Source organism: Bos taurus, chromosome 4 (assembly GCF_002263795.3).
Source record: "Bos taurus isolate L1 Dominette 01449 registration number 42190680 breed Hereford chromosome 4, ARS-UCD2.0, whole genome shotgun sequence".
Taxonomy (NCBI): domain Eukaryota; kingdom Metazoa; phylum Chordata; class Mammalia; order Artiodactyla; family Bovidae; genus Bos; species Bos taurus.
This window is the reverse complement of record NC_037331.1, coordinates 77,478,031-77,500,379: the sequence shown is the minus strand read 5'-3', so window position 1 is coordinate 77,500,379 and position 22,349 is coordinate 77,478,031. Positions and strand designations below refer to the sequence as shown.

Genomic DNA, 22,349 nt, shown 5'->3' with positions numbered 1-22,349 from the left:
AGTGGCTGCACCAATTTATGCTCCCATCAGCAGTGCACAAGGGCTCGCTTTCTTCCACATCCTTGCCAACACTTGTCTTCTCTTGTCTTTTTGATGATAGCCATCTTAACAGGTGTGAGTTAGCTCACTGTGGTTTTGATTTGCATTTCCTCAACTGTTAGTGATGTTGCAGACCTTTGCATGTGGTCTGTTGGCCATTTGTACATCTTCTTTGTGAGCATGTCTATTGTTCCTCTGCCAATTTTTTTAAAAATTGGAGGATTTGTTTTTTTGCTATTCAGTTGTATGAGATATTTATATATTTTGGATACTAATACCTTATCAGATATATTTTGCAGCTATTTTCTCCCACTTCATAGTTGCCTTTTCATTTTGTGATGATTTTCTAAGCTCTGCAGAAGCTTTCTAATTTGATGTCGTCCCAGTTGTTTATTTTTGCTTTTGTTGTCAAATCCAAAAATATCATGGCCAAGACTGATTTTAAGGAACTTACCCCCACTGTTTAGAACTTTTATGGTTTCAGGTCTTACATTCAAGTCTTTGATCCATTTTGAGTTGACTTTTGTGTATGCGTAAGATTCATCATTTGCATGTGAATATTGAGTTTTCCAAACACCATTCATTGAAGAGACTGTTCTTGCCCTGTTTTGTACTCCTGGCTCCTTCATAAATAAAGTGATGATGTGTGCATGTTTTTATTTCTTGGCATTCTGTTCTGTTCCATTGATCTGTGTATCTATTTCTATGCCAATACCATACTGTTTTGATTACTGTAGTTTTGTAATATATTTTGAAACTGGGGAGATGCCTCCAGGTTTGTTCTTTCTCAAGATTGGTTTGGCTTTTTGGAGTCTTTTGTGGTTCCACACAAATTTTGGGATTGTTTTTTCTGTTTAAAAAATGCCATTGAAATTTTGATAGGAATTGCATTGAATCTGTAGATCATTTTGGGTAGCATAGATATTTAATGATATTAATTCTTCCAGATCATGAGCAGACTATCCTTCCATTTATTTGTGTCTTCTTTAGTTTTTTTCACCAGCGTCTTAGTTTTCCACGTACAGATGTTTGATTTCTTGGTTAAAAATAGTCCTAAGAATTATTCTTTTTGATGTTACTGAAAATGGGATTGTTCTGTTGATTTCTCTTTCTGATAGTTCATTGTTAGTATATAAAAGGAACACATTGACTTCAGTATACTGATTTTGAATGCTACAACTGAATTTATTTACAAATTTTAGAACAAGATTTTATGTGTGAGAAAAATACCAGATTAATAATTCAACCTAAGATCACACGACAAGTAGTAGAGCTACAATTTAGCATAAGAGTATGCGAGTCCAAAGCCTTTAGCCATGAGCTGTGCACCTTTACTCCAAGGGAGAGGCTCAGGAGTGCCCTTGGAGGAGACATTTAGCATTATATACTAGCCGTCATTGCCTTACTCAGGATTTTTCAGGTTGTTTGGACCACATCCCATGCTTTTCTGTCTGACTTCTGTCTCATCTACTGCTAGCACTCCAACCTCACCTTCCATTCTGGGCACACTTTTTTCTCAGTTCTTTAAGATGTCACTGCACTGTCCCCTGCCTTACATTGCTTATGATGAAGTCGGCGTTGATTCTTAATTCCCCTGTACATGTGCCTTTTTAAAGATTTTTCTCTTTCACTCTGGTTTTCAGCAATTTGTGCAAATGTGCCTTGATTTTCTTTGTTTATCTTGCTTGGGGTTTATTGAGCTATGTGGATCTTTTAGTTTTTAACAGATTTGGGGATTTTTCACCCATTATTTTTAAGAGATATTTTTCTTCCCCCACTTATCTTGTTCCTTCAATTACAGTGTGTTAAACTGTTCAATCCCTGGGTTCAGAAGATCCCCTGGAGGAGGGCATGGCAGCCCACTCCAGTATTCTTGCCTGGAGAAGCCCCATGGACAGAGGTACCTGGCAGGCTACAGTCCATGGGGGGTCGCAAAGAGTCAGACATGACTGAGCAACTAAGCACAAACTGTTCCATATTGTCGCTCAAATCCCTTTGTTGTTGATTTCCTTTAGGATTGACTGGTTTGACCTCCTTGCGGTCCAAAGGACTGTCAAGAGTCTTCTCCAGCACCACAGTTTGAAAGCGTCAATCCTTTGGTGCTCAGCGTTCTTTGTGGTCCAACTCTCACATCTGTACATGACTGCTGGAAAAACCATAGCTTTGACTATACAGACCTTTGTCTGCAAAGTAATGTTCTTTAACATTCTATCAAGGTTTCTCATAACTCAGGTCCCTTGGTCTTGTTTATTATTTTCTCCACCCCACCACCCATACTTTAGACAGATGGCTTCCATTTCTGTCTCCAGATTTGCTGGTTCTTCTGTAGGGTCTGATCTGCTCTAAAGCTGGGTGAAATCTTCACTATAAGTGTTTTTGTTTTTGTTTTATCTCTAGCAGTTCCATTTGGTTCTTTTCATACTTTCTATCTCCTTGTTATGTTCATATTTTACTCTAAATCCCTGGGTGTATATATAATACCTGTTTTAAAGTCCTTACCTAGCAATTCCATCATCTCTGGGTCTGTTTCTATTTTCCTGTTAGTTGTAAGTTGTGGCATTTTCAGATGGCTAGTAATTTTTGGAAGGATGCCAGACGTTTAGAATGGCATAGTGCTTGGGTGGATTTTATGATCTTCCACTAAAAGAATGGTGGTGTTTGTTTTGGCAGGCAGTTAAGTTACTTGTGGATCAGCCTTATTAGTGCAGGTCTAGGAGAACTTTAGCCTTTAATAAGACTATAATATGGCATCCTGGGGGGTCTGCTGAATGCCCCAGGTGCTTGGCATGGTTTTTCTACTCAAAATGGGCAACATTCAAATATCTTCTGTCCTCTGTGAATGCTAAGAATTGTTCAGCTTATGATTTCCTGGCAGTTTTTTGCCTGACCTCACAGTTTTACCCAGTGAATGTACATATAAGTATCTTGTCTAAGACTCTGGGATATGACCGAACAGATGTCTACAGATCTCTCTCTGTGTAGAACCCTCCTCCCTGGTACTCTGCTTATGAGATCCAGCTGCCTTAGCCTTGCCCAACTCCCTACCTTCTCAGCTTAGCAAGGCTGCCTGCCATATTCTGCTTGGGTTCCTCCCCTGCCCTGTACCACAGTCCATAAATTACCTCCAAGCAGGAAGTAAAATGAAAGTAGCTCATTCATGTCCAACTCTTTGTGGCCCCATGAACTATACAGTCCATGAAATTCTCTCGGCCAGAATACTGGAGTGGGTAGCCTATCCCTTCTCCAGGGGATCTTCCCAACCCAGGTCTCCCACATTGCAGGCGGATTCTTTACCAACTGAGCTATAAACTGAGCATAGAACTCAGCTTGTTTGTGCCCCCACCTCAGGGATAATGGTCTTAAGTGCCTGTTGTTGATATGTCTGAAAATAGTTGATTCATGTACTTGGCTAGAGTACATTCATTGTTCATGGCTAGAGAGCAAGTTCCATAGCATTGGGCTGCAAGGGGAAGTAGCTACGTATCCTTCTGGAGTATATCCTGTATTTTCACACCACCCTTATATGTGTCCACGCTTCCTGGTATGGACTCTTTGGGGTTATTTGTTTTTTGGGTTTTTTTGAGTCTTTATTGAGTTTGTTGCAGTATTGCTTCTGTTTTAAGTTTCGGGGTTTTGGCCTTGAGACATATGGGATCTTAGCTCCCCAAGCAGGGATCCCACCCACATCCCCTGCATTGGAAAGGGAGGTCTCAACCACTGGATCACCAGGGAAGTCCCCTCACTCTTGGCCATTTCATCTAGTGGATTCCTGTTCATTCTTCAAGACTGAGAATAAGTATCATCTTTCTAATATTTTTTTCCTTCCAATCAATTGCTCACTTGCTAAATTATCAATAACTTGATGTGTAATTTCATACCTATATATACTTATGCATTTGTTGTTGTTTAGTCAATAAGTGGTGTCCAGCTCTTTGCAACCCCGTGGACTGTAGCCCACCAGGCTGCTCTGTTCATGGGACTTCCCAGGCAAGAATACTGGAGTAGGTTGTCATTTCCTCCTCCAGGGGATCTTCCATATTCTTAAAAATATCTTTCATTTTTTTCTTCGCCACTAGTACAAGAAATCTCATACATACTTATTCATAATTTATCTCTTTATCCCTAGCACATAGCACAGGGCCTCTAATATATTTGAATGATATTTGTTAAATTTGAATAGTGAGGGAGTAAAGATCCATGCTGGGCCTCTAAGCAGGATAGAAATGGAAATGCTAGTTTAGATAGAAAAAGGAGTGTTTGGTGTGAGGTTGGGAGCTATGAGCTCACTAAGGTGTAGGCTACCAGGGGAACTCAGTTACTCTTACCTTCTAAACATCATTTATATGACTCTGAATAATGTAAACAAAGAGATACTTATAATTTTCTGAGGACCACTAGAAAGTTGAGACTCCTAGATCTTAATATTTTCTATAAAAATAGTTTTAGTAAAATTTTTTGAAAAAGCCTTCAGTTATTTCTGTGAAAAATATTTGGATAAAAAGTTACATGAATTAAACTTAGTTTCTGAATAATTTAAAGTCATGGAAAATAAGCACTACTAGAGCACTACAATAAAACTGGAAATTTTGCTGTAGTGAAAGATGGGCCCAGCAAAATTCTTCCTGCTGCTCTAGCTTCTGTGTGAATGAAGGTGCTTTGTGCAAAGCAGTTGTTAATATTTTTGTATTTTCTGTTGCCACACTCGACAGATGCCTTTACCATCTCAGGTTGTTCCATAGTAAAGCTTCACTTGGTTCATGAGTTAAAATGACAGCTGGTTAACGGGTCCGGCTTACATGTAAACAGGGTAAAATGACTTGCGACTGTACACTGTACCTAGAGGGGTGCATAAGCCGTGCTGATCACTGAAGGCTCGCTTACGTAGCTTCTTTACAGTAGTCTCTTGAAGTGTTGGATTGGCCAAAAAGTTCTTTCAAGTCTTTTGTTTGTTTGTTTGTTTGTTTTTTCCTTTTTCCCCATAAGATCCTGTGGCAAAACCCATTGGCCAACCCAATATAGCCTTCAGAATTTTTAGAAAACTAATTTTGCCCTTCATATCTTGTGTTTGGGAAAACAGAGGAAACCCTTTTGTTAAAGCAAGAATGAGTGAATAGCTAGTGGAAAAGACTAATAATAAATTGTTCTTAATCTTAGGTAAAGAGATCCTTGAATTTATGTAAATCAAGCTCTATTCAGTTTTATTGTGGATGGTAGTGTTGAGCTGAGGGGTCCAGAGGACAGGAAATTGAGATTGAGAAACTTTCTGGCAACCAAAAGACAGTTCTGTCTCAGCTGAGGAGCAGAGGCCCTCCTGAGTGTACTCTGCAGATTGTCGCCTGTATGTGCAGAGCGCCTGTGCTCTGACTGTGCATCACGCCCTGGTGCGTCTGTAGCTGCTGGGGACCGAGTGGACTCAGCTCATCTTAGCGCCCTGTTCACAGCAGACAGCACTGTCAGGCTGTCATGAATTTACTGTTTTTTGTGTGTGCTGTAAATGCTCACTATTTCCTTTCTTTCAAATTAAATAGTACTTTTAACTTTGCCTGAATATGTCATGGCCATTTTACAGTTAATTACATAAAAATTGTTTTGATGCTTTCACATATGGTTTTCTCATACTGTAATGAAAACATAACAAGAGTCAGTTGTATACGTTTAACCAGAATGAAAATCTAAACCAGTCAATGAGTTATTTTCTTCTGCTCTTATCACCTGCAGTTCTTTAACTAAACTTAATAGGTTCTTATATGATTTTTGTGAAAATTTTTATTTCCTTATCTAGACACAATTTGGAGAATAGGTTGCCCTAACAAAAAAGAAAGAGAAGAACCAAGTTACCTTATGAAAAGGAAATGAATGAGCAGCTTTTGTTTGACAGAAGCATGGCTGCCTGGTGTTATATAGTTCACATTAATTCTGTAGCAACTTCATGGATGCAACCCAGTCTTTTTTTTTTTTTTTAAACACAGAAAGGAAAATTTGAAGTGTGACATGAGTTGTCATTTATGGTAAGGAAAAATTGTTTAAATATGGAACTTCTGCTGAAAGGAAAGGAAAAATTATAAATGATTTTTTTAATTAGCAAAATTATTCAGAGGGAAAAAATAGAAACCGAGTTGCTTTGGCCAGAGGGTGGGAGAAACCAGAAGTCCATGCTGCTCTGTGAGCCTGTCATAGCTACCACAGTCTAAGAAGCACAGTCCCTTCACCCAGCACTTTTCTCCCAGTATCCAAGTTGCCAAGACTGCGGGCCCAGGAGCAGACCAGAACATTCATGCACCTTCTCATCACGACGTTGTCTATAATCATGAATAATTAGACCAAAAAAAAAACTTAAATCTCTTTCAAAGGGGAATAGCTAAGTAAATTATGAGGTTTTTAAAATTATTTTATTGAGGCATACTTTACATAGTATATAATTCCCAGGCTTCACGTGTGTAATTCAGTGGGTTTTAGTAAGTTTACCAAGTTGTACAACCATCACAGTAAACCCATTTTGAAACATTTGTATGCTTTCAGTAGCATCCTCATGCACATTACACCCCCCTGCCCAGGCAGCTATTTCTGTGCTCTCTTTCTCTATAAATTTGCCTTTGGGGACGTTTCATATAGAAACTATGGTTTATCTATTCACAAGGTTGCAGAAATGAAAAATCATGAGGTGGGTAGATTAAAAAAACCCATCATGGAAAAAACACATAAGCCATGTTTAAAAAAAAGTTAAGAATCAGTAGAATGTGTCCTGTGTTACCATTTATGTGTTCTTTAAAAATGCATGAAACTGATACTTTTGTATGCATTTTAAGTGTGGTTTTTAAAAACAAAACTGCAAGGATGGAGTATGCCCACATGCTAAGAGCATGCCTCCAGGTGTGGCTCTTGGATTGGGGAATGGCTTGTCAATGGAAGGTATTTGCTTTATTTTCATTATTTGCATTTTTTGCAAAAATAATGTTTTTATGTATTTTGTAACCAAAGATTCTTGAAATATTTTTACTTGAAACTTTGTTAATATATTTTACCATTTAGGTTTAGTTCTTAAAGTTCTTAAGCTGTTTTTATTTAGCTTTGGAAATGCTAAAATGAGCTCATATTAAAGATTTTACTGTTTATTTTAAAAAATGGATTTCAGCATGTAAATAGACAAAAGTTTACTACACACATTCAAATTAATAGTCTATCTAAATAAGAATTCCTAGTGTGTATAAATATTAGAAACAAAAAGACTCAACTATTTTCAGTGAGTCCTTTTCCTCTTAAATTGTGCTTCTCCTCTTTTCTAGTGCGGCTGGAGGTGAAATCTTTGACCAGTGTGTTGCAGATAGAGATGAAGCCTTCACGGAAAAAGATGTTCAGAGACTCATGAGGCAGATTTTAGAAGGTGTTTGCTTCCTACACGCTCATGATGTCGTTCATCTTGATTTGAAGGTAAGAAAACTGAATCACTTTCCAGTTTTAAGGCTGCTGGAAAATCATACCCCAGATGTGAAGTGTTTCACAGTGATTTATTCAAACATTTGTCAGGTCTGCATGTGTCATTGGGTTACAAGGAAGTAAGAGTTGAATCTTTATTCTTATCCTCTAGCCAGTGTTTCAGGGAGAATATGCACACGTGTGTACCTGGGAAGATAAATAGTGACATGTTGCCCTAGAAATGGAGCTTCAGCAATATTTCTGGGTGGGTGCAGGCTTCCTGGTGGAGACAGGGCTTGAAACGCTGGTGCTGGTGGTTTAGTTGCTCAGTCATGTCTGACTCTGTGGACTTCCTGGTGATGCCAATCCTGGGGATCCAGGCGCCACCCACAATTACTGCTGGATGGCACGCTCTGACACCTTACACACATGATGCTGTACACACGCCATACTGCAGGAGTGTCAAAAGTGGGCGGTTACACCGCAGTAGACATGGGAGTGCTTGTGGGACGTTTTTTGAAGGCAGGTGTGGACACGTGTGCACCCACATGTGGTCCCAGGAGGCTGATGCTGCAGTGGCCTTAGACGTCATCTGGTGAAACCCTGAGAGCATGCACCAGGCCGCTGGAGCTCTTGTTTTTTCCCCTGAATGTATCGTGTGCATTAGAAATTCAAAAATCCTCTCTGCAAGACATAGCCACCCATGCTTCCCAAGGGAACACTTGACAGGAAGGGATGGTCTTTGCAGTCCAGGCTTCAGTGAACTCAGACTTTTAAGAAGCCTCAGTATCACACAGTGCAAAAAAAATTCCCCAAAGTTGTGTTTGTGCTGAGCCTTCTCTCATGTTTGGTGTTACACACTCAACTTTGTAAAATCATACATTTAATTTTATGACATTTTGCTAGTTTTATGATGTAGAAAGGACCTCCACGAACAGAACCCCAATTTAAATAATATCACACCTTTAGGAAATGAGCTCTCAATTTATGACAGCTCCACCTGTGACATTATCCAGACTAGAAACTAATTAAGTAGCGAGTCAGACAGGTTGCCGACACCGTGTGTCATGCATCTTTGATGTTACTTGAAAGCAGTCAAGGGTGAATATTAAGTTCTTGACTACCAGGTTCGACTGTGTATTTACACAAGGAAATTATATCCCTTTCTCCCCAATACACTCAGTATAAATTGTATTCCTTTCTCCCCAGTATACTCGGTATAGAATACTTTCCAGATTTAATAGAGGCTTTGATGATGGGCCTTTGATGTTGGAAACAGGACTCTTCCATGTTTCCCAGACCCAGAGGAGCTTGAAGACAAGGGGCCCGGAGGGTTCTCAGCCTCTCTCCTGCCCTCTCGCTCTTCACACATGTAGTCCAGCTTGGCTCCTAGTGAACTGTGGAGGGAAAGGTCAGAGGTGGGGTTGGAAAGGCAGCCATGCAGACGGGAATGGTTTCTACCAAAAGGTCATTCCCAAGTTGGCTTCCATGACCCTTGTGAGCCTGGACAAAGAGTGTCTACTGTCCTTTTAACAGCCATCTGCCCAGTGACAGTGTGTTTATAATGTTGACTCTCAGTCTTGATAAGAGCTTGAGAGACTAAGCTACAGAGCTAAATGTATACTTGGTGTGTGCTAAGTTACTTCAGTTGTGTCTGACTCTTTGTAACCCCATGACTGTAGCCCGCCAGGCTCCTCTGTCCATGGGATTCTCCAGGCAAGAATACTGGAGTGGGTTGCCATTTCCTTCTCCAGGGGATCTTCCTGACAGGGATCAAACCCTCATCTCTTATGTCTCCTGCATTGGCAGGCGGGTTCTTTACCACTTGTGCCACCTGGGAAGCCCTGTAAAAAATGATAACCCCGATATATATGGTAACTTTGAGTCATTAGACCATTTTTATTGCCCATGATGATGAAAATGGGCAATTCTTGTCCCAGAGACAGAAGTTAGTTAGGCAACTATTAGATTTTCCCCTGTGAAAAGAGATAATTGCAAGAATGGGAAATACACTCTTCAGTAGGTAAGAACCCGGGCAGTCAGTTTGCCCAAAGACTGATTCACTGAAGACCCTCAGCAAGATGCAGGCAGGCCTCAGAGAAGTCGCAGGTTTGCTTCCAGACACCACAGTAAAGTGAATATCTCAATAAAGAAAGTTTTACTATCTTTCCCAGTGCCAAGGTTATTGATCACAGATCAGCACGACAAATATAATGAAAATGTGTGAGGTATTTCAAGGATTACCAAAACATTCAGAGTCAGGACAAAGCTCAAGTCTCAAAATCATTTCAGTAATGTGAGCTGGTCCTGGGCGTAGTGGCCTGCTTTTACATCAGCCAGGAGGAGGACTGACCAAAAGGGGTACAAATGTCAGTCTTAAAACCCAAGGTTGGGTCCAGTGGTTTAGGCTCTGCACTTCCAATACAGGGGACGCAGGCTCGAGGCTTGATCCTTGGTCGAGGTGCTAAGATCCCACATAGTTCGAAAAAATAAAAGTCAAAAAATAACCAAGGCTCTTTGTGTTCCACTGGTCTTATATTGGTCAGATCGTTCACCGTTCTGTACTAGGTGTTCAGTCATTAAACCTGCCCCCACTGCCATTTGTATGATGGGAAGGAGAGGAGCAGCCTCGGCATTAGAAGCTGAAACTTTTCCATTTGAGATTTAAATTGATTACTGAAAGTTTAGGCATCAGCGTTTTACTTGAAAGATTGGTATCATGTAACATTTCTAAACAATTCCTCCAATTTATTTAGGCAGGATTATTAACCTGTTTCTGTATTTTGACCTGGGTTTTAGAGCATAAAAAGTCAATTAAACTTTCATTGCCTGATAAAATGTTGCTCAAAATTTTGTCCATGGTATCTTAAGCTTTATTGAGCAGATTAGCCTCAACTTTACAATGGTCTTATCCAGTGGTGACTCTCAGTAAATGGTAAGTAGACAATGTGCAGAGGTGAAGATACCCAGGTAAAGAAAAGGATTCCCACTTGAAGCTGAGAAATAAGATTTTGGGAAGGTGTCTCTATTCCCGTTGTCTGAGGATGGTTTGTATGTTTCCTGTGTATTCCACTCCCATTACCCCTCAGTGGACCTTCTTTCTTTCTTTCTTTCTATTCGGGATGAGTGCATCTTAAATTAGAATTAAGTATTGTGAGCCACAGCCTTGATCATGAACTGGATTCTACAAAAAGGAGAACTGACTGAGCTGTGAATTTTAAGGTCCTTATCTTTGTTTTTAGCACTTATTTTCACTTATGGAAGTGGATTTATTTCTCCATCAGAGACTGATGGAAACTATAGTCCTTTATTTAGAGGAGTAAGTTCTACTTTAAAAATGTACTGGTGGTCAAACCAGGGCACAGTTGGTCTAGAGGACACAAAAAACATAACTGAAATTCCATGAAATGGCTGTGATTTTATTATGAGATGTGTGTTTTCTCTAGTAATCTCTTTCAAGGGTTTAAGGTCTCTCACTTTGGCAGATCATGGACACTTGTGACTAAGCCTCAATTTCAACTACTACAGTAACATTCTAATAATTTGGTCACACAAATACAGAATTTATTGCATTACCACTCGACCAGCAAGCTTTTGAATAACAACTAAAGAAAGCAGTTCCCAGGGAATATAAAGGGTAAACCATCTGTAAGGGAAAACATTTAAGGGAATAAATGGCATTTACAGACATCCCCAGAATGAGCATGTCTTACTAATCACAAATGACCCTTCAGATCCAGTGATAAGCAGTACTTCTCTCGGTGTTTTTGGTGTACTGGGAAGGGTGAAGCATGCGCAGTGATGAACATATATTCAGAGCCAAACGCCTCTCATCTAATTTGCCTGAAAAATGACATTTGATTGTAAGTAGTATTTCTTTATTAAAAAATGACATTTGATTGTAAGTAGTATTTCTTTATTGTAATAAAATTACAGTTGCTTTGAGAAGTCGGGGACTTACAATCACAGTGCTGTATAGGATTTTTTCCCCTGAAAAATTAGCTAGAAGCTAAGTAACAAAGAGAACGTGGCTTTATAAGGAGGTTTATGTTATCAAAACCTCATTGCAAAGAGAAATTGATTCTAACACTGGTCAGTTAAGCTTCTCAGTCTTTGGGGGTAGGAGAGCGCTTTATCTGGTTTGGGTGTTTATAACCATGGAGCACGCCTCTGCAATGGAGACTTCTGTAGTGACAGCAGTTTGTTGTTTTAGTTTTTTATTCAGTTTCAGGTGTTTACTGTAGCCAAATTTTTTGTAATTTAAAAAACAAAACAGGTTTTTATACAAAATTAGAGATAATACTGGCCACAGTATGGTTTTTTCAGTATAGGCAGAAAAGCCTTAGTTATTCTATGAATTTGTTTTCGGAATAAACTCTCATTCCATTAAATTGCATAGTGGTAATAATTAGCACATTGAGTAAGAGACACTCAGAATTCTCTGACCATTTCTTGGGGTGTCATTTGAATCTTTTTCCCCCTCTTAAGGAGTTTATGGCTGCACCATCAATCCAGTGCCACTGGCTGCGTGGTGCCGAACTGAAATGGGCTCCAAGTGTGAAGTCCACACCAGAGCTCCGAGACTTGGTGTGAAAAAAAAAGTAAAATATTTCAATAATTTTGCATATTAGTTACCTGTTGAAGGTATGGACTTTTAGATAAATTGAGTTAAATGAATATATTTAATTTCACCCATTTCATTTACTTTTTGTAATATGGGTGCTAGGTAATTTTAGGCTGCATTCTGTGACTCACATGACCTTTCTGTAACAGGACAGCACTGGTTTCAAGGGGATCAGGAGATGTTTAAGCTAAAACAACCGGTACTATATCTCTTAGCCTCTCCATTCATTTTTCCGCCTACTGTAAGCTAGTTTTTTCTCCCACAACTTTACCGAAAGTTACATTCTCCGAGTTCCTTCATGGTCCTCGTTCTTCCTCTTGTCCTGTTTGATGGAGCGATTCTTCATGGCTCCCCTCCTCTGATGTTACACCTGGGTTCTCACTCTCAGACCAGCTCCTCCTCCTTGATTCTCATTGTGTCCCCTAAACCTAGTTATCAGCAAGCCCTCATCCTGGCCCACTGCTCTTCTGCCACATACACACTTCCTCTTGTTTGTGTCATGCTTAATCTTTCCCGTGTGCTCTTGGCCCCAAAGCCCTGTCCTTGGCCTTGCTCTCTCTCCAGATTGAATTTCCAGCTGTCCTGGGTGGTCCTGAGAAAACTGAAGTGATGGTCCTGTCTGTGGACCTGACGGATCAATCAGCAAATGACAAGAGCTCCCTCTTTCTGTTCTGCATGTCATCAGTCTCAATGGCCTGTGCATTTTGCTTCTAACGTGTGACATCTCTTCTCTTCTCTTTCATTCCATGCTTCATCACACCTGCCTCAGTCTCTCTCCCTCTGGAGGCCTTTAAAAACAGGCTAAAGGCGCGTGTTTTAGAAGGCTGTTCCTGGCCGCAGGCGTGCATCTGGCAGCCCCTGCACGTGCCGTGCTGTGGGATGGCTCCCTGTTGCCCTTTGGCCTGTGGTCATACTTCCCTGGATGCCCTCTTGTCCCTCTCCTCGCTCTGCCTCCTGCCAGGCACTCCTGAATGGCCCACAGAGCCCTGCAGGCCCTGCCCCCAACCCCATTTCCTTCCAGCCTCACACTTGCCTCTCACCTCTGTGTTTGTCTGCAGCTTGCAGTTCTTCCTTTTGCCTCCCCCAACCCCGAGATGCTCCCCCATGACTGACTCCTTCTTAACATTTGTCTCCCTTCGAATACTGCTTCCTCCAGGAAACCTTCCCTGACTGTCCTAGAAACAGCATCCATACTCATACATACTTGCGAGGCATGCTGTCACCCTTTACCCACTCTGGTAGAGCTAAAAATTACCTGGAGTTGTACTATCTATTGGTCCTTATTTGACCTGGTTGGAACGGGGAACACATCTTGTTTTCTGCCATTTCCCCTGGTCACAGCTCACTAGGCAGTCCATGAAACTTGGCTGAGTCAATGGTGAAGTCCTTTTTCCCCCTCAGGGTCTGCTCCCTGGCCTCCTCTGGAACTCTCCAAGGTAGAATCCCTTGCTCTTGTTCATTTAGTGCCCAAGCACTTTGTGGACTGCAGTACTTAACGATGCACAGCAGAGTCAGTTGAGCCTGACAGGCCCATCTGTTTCTCTTCTGATTATGAACTCAGGACAGTAAGGGCTTATTGTTCATAGTCATGTTACCACCTAGCCTGACACGAAGTAGAGACCCTCTCAGGGCTTTTTTGTAGAGTTCCCTTTCTTCATTTACTCAGTGAATACCAGTGCCTGTCTGCTGAGGGCGGGGCCCTGAACCTGGTGATGCCTCAGTGACCAGGGCTGTGGCTCTGGTTCCCACCAAGCTGTAGACTCTTCCCACTCGCCGCTTCTGAATCCAAACTGTGACAGACCTAGAGCACTTTCATAGTAGAAAAGGGTAGGCAGGATGGTTGGGTCAACAGTAAGACACCTTTTCCTTAAATTTTTGTTGTTGTTGTTTGTTTTTAAATGACTTTAAAGAGTTTTTTGTTGGCCATGGGGCACCTGGAATCTTAGTTCCCTGACCAGGGCTCAAACCCGCACCGCTTGCACTGGAAACACGGAGTCTTAACCACTGGCCCACCAGGGAAGCCCTACAACCCCTTTTAAAGAGAGGGCCCATCTGACCTCAGCTTCCTGTGTCATAGCACAGCCCTTCACGACACTGCTTTCCTCCCGTGCTAGGTCCTCTCACCAAGTTGATAGGCAAAGCAGAACAGAGAAGAGTGCTCTAGGTGGGGGACAGGAGGTGTACAGAGATGCTGTTGTGAGAGAGCAGCGCAGGTGTGAGGGGCTGGCAGTGTCCCAGAGCCTCACTCTGCCTGATTGCGGGAAGCAGGTGCATGAGGAGTCTGGGGAGCCGGGCCGGAGCTCGCCCTGCCAGGGGCTTCTGGATCCGTGAGCAGTGGGGACAGCTCACGGATCCAGAAGGAGCTGGGGACAGCTACTGAAAGGGTGTGGGCATGACGCAGAGGACAGAAGACCCTGCTGGCTGCAGTCCGGGCAGTTTTGTGTACAACTAAGCAAACAGTGATGGTAGCTGGAGTTAGCAGCCTGTGGTGGGAGAGAAGGCAAAGTCTGGAAATGCCTGCATCTGGGATTTAAAGTCAGTAGGATATGGTGACAGAATAGCTAGAAGGGAGAGCAGTGGGAGGGAGGAGAGACGGAGCTGCTTCTCAGTGTTGTGTCCCAGCGGCTACGAAGAGCATCACCTGAGATGCCCACAGAGGGGTGGGGGGTCTGACTTGGAAGGAAAATAGGAGTGAGTCTGACTGGAGCTTGTAGAATTTGAGGCGCCTCTGCGACATCATAGGGGAGAGATTAGGTAGGAGTTGGTTGAAGAGATCTGAACCAGAGATGGGGATGGTGACTCCTGAGCTGCGGTGACAGTTCCGCCTGTGGTGCGGGTGGGTGCTGTGTGGCGGGAGTGGGGTGACGGGACGAAGGAGCCTTCAGGTCAGGCTGTGGGGACCCGGCGATTAGCGGGCGGGTAACGGGAGACCGACAACAGAGGGGATAGCAGGAGCCGAGAGTTAGGAGGAGAGCCAGGAGAAAAGGAGTTCACAAGCAGGGAAGGAGCAGTAGAGTCAGGTGCCACTGAGATGGTGCGCAGAAGAGAGCCCCAGCCCTCTAGTGACCCTGCAGATGAGAAGATGGAAGTCGGATGGAGCAGCTGGGTGTGAGTGGAAGGGAAGGTGGGTGACCATCAGTATCACCCTCGAGAGCACAGGTGTGATGGGGGAAATAGGAAATTACCGTTAGAGCAGTTTGTCTTGTATAAGCCTTTGCAGAGGAGACCCACGCACTGTGCCTGGAGTGAGGGGCGAGGATAAATTTGTCAGGCAGTGCGGAACGGGGCTTCCCAAGCAGAGGCAAGGCCGGAGGTGTGTACCACGTGTGTTGTTTAGGGACTACAGCCTGATCGATTGGGAACAGATTCCTCACAGAAGCCCCTGGAGGGGGGCGTGGCAACTCACTCCAGTATTCTTGCCTGGAGAATCCCGTGGACAGAGGAGCCTGGCAGGTACAGCCCATGGGGTCGCCAAGAGTTAGACATGACTAAGTATGCACGCTTCTCAATTTATCTTTGGAAATATTCTTAATAACAAAAGACACTAAATGCAGACCCTTTATGAAGCAAATATAAACTTTCACACCTCATACTTTATTTCAAACAATTCTAATGAATCTTACATTCTAGTCCATAATATATCTGCTTGACTTTTCGCGCTAAAGTGTCTTCTTCAAATGAGTGAAAATGGCTCCAGGAATATGAAGCTTATTGATCTGTGGATTTGGGTAGTGCTCACCATCACCATGTGCATCCACCCCCTACCCCCACTCCATTGGAGTTTTGTGTGTTGCTGAAGAACGGCAGCTGGACAACATAGGGAGAATATCGTGATCAGACTTCCATTATGGGAAGATTATTGTATGAGAAGGATGGGCTGAAGGTAGGGAAAACTAGAGACGCAGGGTCGTGTCCAAGTAGGAAATAATGAAATCCCAGACTTTACGTGGAGGAGATACTGAGGTCTAGGAACTAGAATGAGCATGACTGGAGACTTCATTCGATCTGACAGTGGTAGAAAATGGAGACAGAATTTTATGATGATTCCCACTGTTTGACTTGGGCACTGAGACGGGAATCTGTAACCCGAGGTGTTGACTGCATTGAAGGCCTTGCCCCGAGGCAGAAGCCGAAGGTGTGGCACATTTCAGCCAGATGAAAAGATCTGATTTTAATTGGTGCTGTGAGTCTGGAGAGGACTGAAACTTTGCTGGTAGATAAAATTGCTCAGAAATAGAATGCAGAGTGTCAGGACAATGTCAGTCAGCAAGAGATCTTGAGCAACACCAATACTTAAAAGGAGGACAAAGAAATCCCAAGAAAAGGATCTATAGAGAGGGATCCATAGAAGGAGGGATATATCCAAGAGGGTGTAAGGATGTCCACAAGCTCCTGATTGTCCAGCGGTGAGTGCCTGCAAAATAGTGCCTGCAGGACACCCGGACTTGGTGGGCCTTCGACTATTAAAGATAATGTGCCCTTAGTGAGAGCAGACTGAGCCGAGGGGGCAAATCCTGATTCATCTGGATTGAGAAGTGGTCAAAGGTCTAGTGACCTTGCTTTCAACAGCTCAGCTTTGAGGGAGGGAGTGGATTGGGTAGAAAGAAATTCAGGGTCATAGGGGAGGGTTGTTTTTTTAAATAAGTGGTTTGGTTTTTAAGATAGGAATAGATGCATATTTATGTCCTGAGGAGGAGCTAGCATCAGAGAAGAGATGGTACGAAGCCTCCTGCCTTACACACAGGAAGTGTGCTGTAAGCAGAGCTGTGTAATGAATGACTGTCCACTGGTAAATTTCTCACTCTCAGTTCCACAGGTAAAATCTGTTTTACAGGCTGCCTGTTCTTTTTGCTCTTCATACACAATCATGATTTATTAATTTGGGGGTATCATTTTTTAGCCTCAGAATATTCTGCTGACAAGTGAATCTCCACTGGGTGACATTAAGATAGTGGATTTTGGTCTTTCAAGAATAATGAAGAAGAGCGAAGAACTCCGAGAGATCATGGGCACTCCTGAGTATGTGGGTGAGTATTTGTCAGAGCGGGGTGTGTCTTCTTTTTAGGGACAGGCGTCGCCTTCACCGGGGAGCTCACATGTGCTATGATTAGTGGTGGGGCCAACTTTCCACTGTGTTGAAATTCTGCTGTCAGAGAGCCCTTCGTTTGAGTTAAAAAACGGAAGGCTTTAAAGAGTATGATACCAAATTGGTGCTTCGTTCTAAATGGAGTGGGCTTCCCTTGTGGCTCAGCTGGTAAAGAATCTACCTGCAATGAAGGAGACCTGGGTTCGATCCCTGGGTTGGGAAGGTCCCCTGGAGAAGGGAACAGCAATCCACTCCAGTATGCTGGCCTGGAGAATTCCGTGGAATGTGTAGTCCATGGGGTCGAAGAGAGACACGACTGAGCGACTTTCACTTCACTTAGCAGCATAGGATATCAGGTTATCTGAGGGTGGGAGGATATTGAGCAAGTAAAGGACCTGTTAAGAACTTCAAGTTGGTAACAAACATCGTGAAAGTCGTTGCAAGGCCTGTGACTGCACATGTGTGGGAAATACCGGGTATTCTGCTACACAGATACAGAGGGGAAAGCTCCTGGCAGAAAGAAAAAGGAGAGAGCTGTTCAGGTCAGGAACCATGGCTTCTAGGTTGGTAGATAAAGTAAACTATGACTTTTTTTTGATAGACAGGTGGAACACAGAAGTATTAGTGGTTTGAATGAGGTTTAAAAAAGAGACTTCTATAGAAGAGCAAAGCAGTGAAATAATTTAAAGGTTGTGACCGGGGATTACCGTTGTATTTAAAACCTGAGTAGAAACTCTTTATGATGGGAAGACCTTGGATGATGGCAGCCCTGGGAGGAGGAGGATGGCTTTTGTGGCCTCAGGTGAGAGCTGAAGATGAGAGAGAAGACTGTGGCCCTGTCTAGGGGGAAAGGTTTGCCTGCAGGCAGAGGTGTGAAGAGGACAGGAAGTCTCCTCCTAGAAGGCCTGGAGGCTTGGCAAAAAATAGAATGAGAAAGGAGAGTGGTATGTAGAAAGGAAAAAAGGATTCCAGGGCATCCAGAAAGCCCCAGGGCACAGTTAGGGTTGAGAAAAGCAAAGCTATAGGGCTTTTTTTTTTATAGATAGCACAAAAAATAATTTGAAATTTTAAATTGCATTCTAAAGTCCCGATTTGAAACTGCATATCCTTTATTAGGTAATAAAAGATATCACAGGCAGAAAAACATCGTTCAGATATTGGTTTTGGGGTTTTTTTGGTGGACTAGAACACTTAATTTCCTGTATGCTGATTGATAACACCTCCTGACCACAGTGTAAGGGATAGGAAAGTGGCTTAATGTGCTGCTTCAGGGCGAGTAGCCTGATGTGTTAGCCAGCGAGTAGTGGGTGGCCTTGTAAACTGGAAGAAACACAGACAATGCAGACTGAAGGGCTATGGACTAAGACGCCAGCAGGAATTACTGCGCTGAATGAGTTTTGGGCTTTGTTTGCTTGTTTTCCAATGTTTTCTGCTCTGTGGTAAATTCTCAATTTTCTATCAAGAGCTTTTTTCCCTCCAAAAAAATAAAACTTTATTATAAAAAAATAGTATAAGCCCAATTGGGAAAAACTGAAAATAATTCAGGATATAATACAGAAAAGCGTGAGGGCTTTCCTGTCTGCCTTCCGCTGGCCTGCCTTTTAAAGGGGAGTTGAAGCCGCCTCTGCCCCGGTGTGTGCTGCTCCACGCTGGTGAGCTGTGTGACCTCGGTCCCCAAGCCTCTTGGTGCCACACGTCTCTCTGTCCATGAAACAAGGCTGTGCAAGTCCTGCCTCATTGGATCTGCTCAGTGATGCTCTTCTGTCAGTGTTGAGCACATCATAAACACTCAGAAAAGTAACCGATGTTACCTTCTCCCCCTCTACCCACCATCTACTGCTGTCTTGGCTGTTTTACTTTTTCCCGTCCAGTAATTTGGATTTTATGCATTTGATTTTAAATTTCCTAGTAGTTTCTTTTGAAACTTTTAAGTAATATTCATAATCTGTTTCTCAGCTTGGCGTCTTCAGATAGGAGTTGAGGAAATCAGCCCTCCCCACTTCTCCCCCTCATATCCTCCCCCTCCCCCACTTCCTCCCCTCATATTCGGGGGCAGGTTTGACCCCAACTACTAATGCATGTGTGACTTTGAGTGTTTTGGTTTTCCCTGAAACATTTTCATTCCCTTTTTTATTGTAATTACCACAGTTTTGTAGTCTTTGATCTGTTTTTAAATGGATTCAGTACTTAACTGTCTGCATAGCCTGGCCTTCCTATCTGTATACTCGTGAAAAAGAAATCATCTTTGGGTTGACTGGCTTGTATCAGTGAGTAGTTTCCGAGGAGAATTCTCCTGAATTTCCCCTGTGGCCTCGCACACTTGGGGCTGCCCTTCCGTTGCCTTGTCTGGGTGGCAGCGGTCTAGTTAGATGGTAGCAAAGCAGACTGCTCTCTCAGCCCCCTGGAGTTGTCCCTGTTTTCTGTGCATGATGCATGTCATCCGATGCCCAGGCTGTCTTCTACCCTCGGTGACTGACGTTGAGTTAACGGGCATTTTAAAAGCTCACTCCAGCCTCGGCTTAGAGTAGATCAGAGGCAGGTCCAAAAGGGGTCTGGGGGGACGTACTACAGACTCAAGGCGAGATTGAAAAGCAGGAACCTGTTAGAGCTGATTGATACTTGATTAGATAGAGGGTGTGGGAAGAGGGGGGAAGAAAGTAAAAGTTATCACTTTATATGGTAGTATTTATGTATTCAAGTATTTTTTTTTTAATTGCTAGGATCCAGCATTGGAGGTTAGAAGTAAAAAAGGAATTAAGTTAATTACAAATGTCTAGTTAGACTTTACACTAATTCATATTAATTTGATTTATACTGTGAACTTACTTTATTTTAGCCCAAACCTTGATAATGTCATATAGTTTTGAGTATTTAAATTTTTATCTCTAACAGCAAAGTTTACATTTTTCCACAAAACTAAATATTTTCTTTTGTTTCTGCTACTAGCTCCTGAAGTTCTCAGTTATGATCCTATCAGCACGGCAACAGATATGTGGTAAGAATCATTGATGAAAAACTGATCAAATCAGTTTTAAGAAATGAATGTGATACTGATTTTTCTTACCTCTTCATTCTGATTTAGGAGCATTGGAGTGCTAGCATATGTCATGCTGACAGGAATATCGCCTTTCCTGGGCGATGATAAACAGGAAACGTTCCTCAACATCTCACAGATGAATTTAAGTTATTCTGAGGAAGAATTTGATGTTGTGTCTGAGTCAGCTGTTGACTTCATCAAGACACTTTTAGTTAAGAAACCTGAGTAAGTATTCTGATCTTTATCAATTTTTGAGCCATCTACTCTGAACAAAAGCAGATTAACAACTGAAACCCCAAAATGAAGACATGAAAACGTAGACATAAAACTACATTAAAATCTTTGACTTTTTACGTCTGTTGAAAGAAAAGTGGCAGAAATAAAAATGTTTTCAGAAAATGTGAATCGCACCTCAGTGTAACAGATATTTTCCATCTGTTCTTGGTCTTTCAAGGGGGCTTTTCAGAGATAACTTGCTTAAAATACTATTTTTCAACATTATGGGGAACGGTTTTTGCAAGCAAATGCTAAAACTTCCTTTAATTCAGGAACTACAGTAAGATTTTTACCAGCTCTTCCTATGTCCCAAAATTTAATCCCTTAGGCTCTGACTTATGATTGAAGTTTTAAGCCATCTTAAGTGTAAACTGTGTATCCCTATCCAGAGATCGCGCCACTGCAGAGGAGTGTCTGAAGCACCCATGGCTGACTCAGAGCGGTGTTCAGGAGCCTGCTTTCAAGGTCAAAGGGGCCTTAGAAGAAGCACATGCCCTCCAGGAAGCAGATCCTGTGTCTGAAAGTAATTCAGATACTCAGAAGCCAGAAACCGAGGAATCCATCGTAACAGAGGAGCTAATTCTAGTTACTTCATATACTTTAGGACAATGCAGACAGTCTGAAAAAGAGAAAATGGAGCAAAAGGCCATTTCCAAACGATTTAAATTTGAGGAACCTTTGCTACAAGACATTCCAGGAGACTTTATCTACTGAGCAGTATTTCCCTTTAGAACTTTAAGATTTCTACATTGGAAACATTATTTATGGACTTCTGGCCAAATGGTACATGGACTGAAAGTGGATGACCAGGTATCAGTGATAGAAACTTAAAATAACTTTGTCAAACTTGTGGAGTGAGAGAAATCAAGCCGGATTCATCAAGTGGCCAACGAGGAGGCTTAACGGGTGAAGTTACCTTTTTCTATGTTCTTTTTAAGAAGGGAGATGTTTGAACCATTTCTGCATCCTTCTTCTCCAGAATGAGAATTTGTATGCAAAGACATCTGTATTCACTTTCTGTAAAAATCCAAGTAAAAGTGCCAAAATTAACACCTGTGTAAATCTGTTTTGCATTATTCATATGTATATCTGCATATATATATGTTGATACCTTTACTAAAATTGATACTTTTTCACTTTGGGTTTTTTTAGAGGGAGTAAGATTTTAATTTAAGTATTTTCTAAATTTTTGAGACCTAGAATAAATCCACTAGTTTAAAAGTGTCTTATTTATATATTATTGCTTTATGTTGATTTAATTTGGCTTCTGTTGTCTGTTTTTTCCTCTAATGCTTGTCACCCCATCAGTGAAAAACCCTGGCTAATTTGTTTTTCTTCAACATCACTAGTAAGAGTGGTGTGATTTTTCACCTCTGAAATGGTTCTGGTTTTCAAGGCCAAGGTTAAGTCATCCTGTGATATTCCACCAGTGTCAGCCTGCAGCTCCTTCGTCACACCTTCCTTCATAGACGCATCCCTGCGCAGGTCTGTCACTTTGGTCTCTTAGGAGAGTCACCTCTTACATGATCGGATCAACACAATGGTGCTTTGGTCAGTGAGAAGATGGTATAATGCTGTTTTTGTTAATAAAATCCCTAGGTGTCAGGATAAGAAATAAAGCATATTCATGCTGACCATTGAGCCTCTACTTCTGCTGAGTTGTATTAGCCCCCAAACTATATTGGGAAAATTTACAAAAAGCCAGAATATTTATAAACCTTTACTTTGTTCATAAGCAATTTGACTTTGGAGACTTTGTCATTAGGGAGGTACCCTTCCTTGTCCCCAAAAGACTTAGAATATACTCAGTAGCATTTATTTAGGGTTGAATACTTCAGTTGTATCTGGGCCCCACAGTGAACAGTAAATTCCTA

At 42.1% G+C, this 22,349-nt stretch overlaps 1 protein-coding gene across 2 annotated transcripts in view; it reads left to right on the top strand.

Annotated features, from left to right (window-relative positions):
• Positions 1-21,537, top strand: part of STK17A (serine/threonine kinase 17a) — a 36,260-nt gene extending 14,723 nt beyond the window's left edge. Inside the window, 5 exon segments of one of the 2 annotated variants that reach the window (NM_001083422.1) lie at positions 7,323-7,467; positions 16,977-17,103; positions 20,109-20,157; positions 20,245-20,424; positions 20,865-21,537. In NM_001083422.1, the coding sequence (NP_001076891.1) occupies positions 7,323-7,467; positions 16,977-17,103; positions 20,109-20,157; positions 20,245-20,424; positions 20,865-21,189 (826 nt within the window). In that variant the 3' untranslated portion in view covers positions 21,190-21,537. 2 annotated transcript variants of the gene reach the window in all.
• Positions 21,538-22,349: the final 812 nt, after the last annotated feature.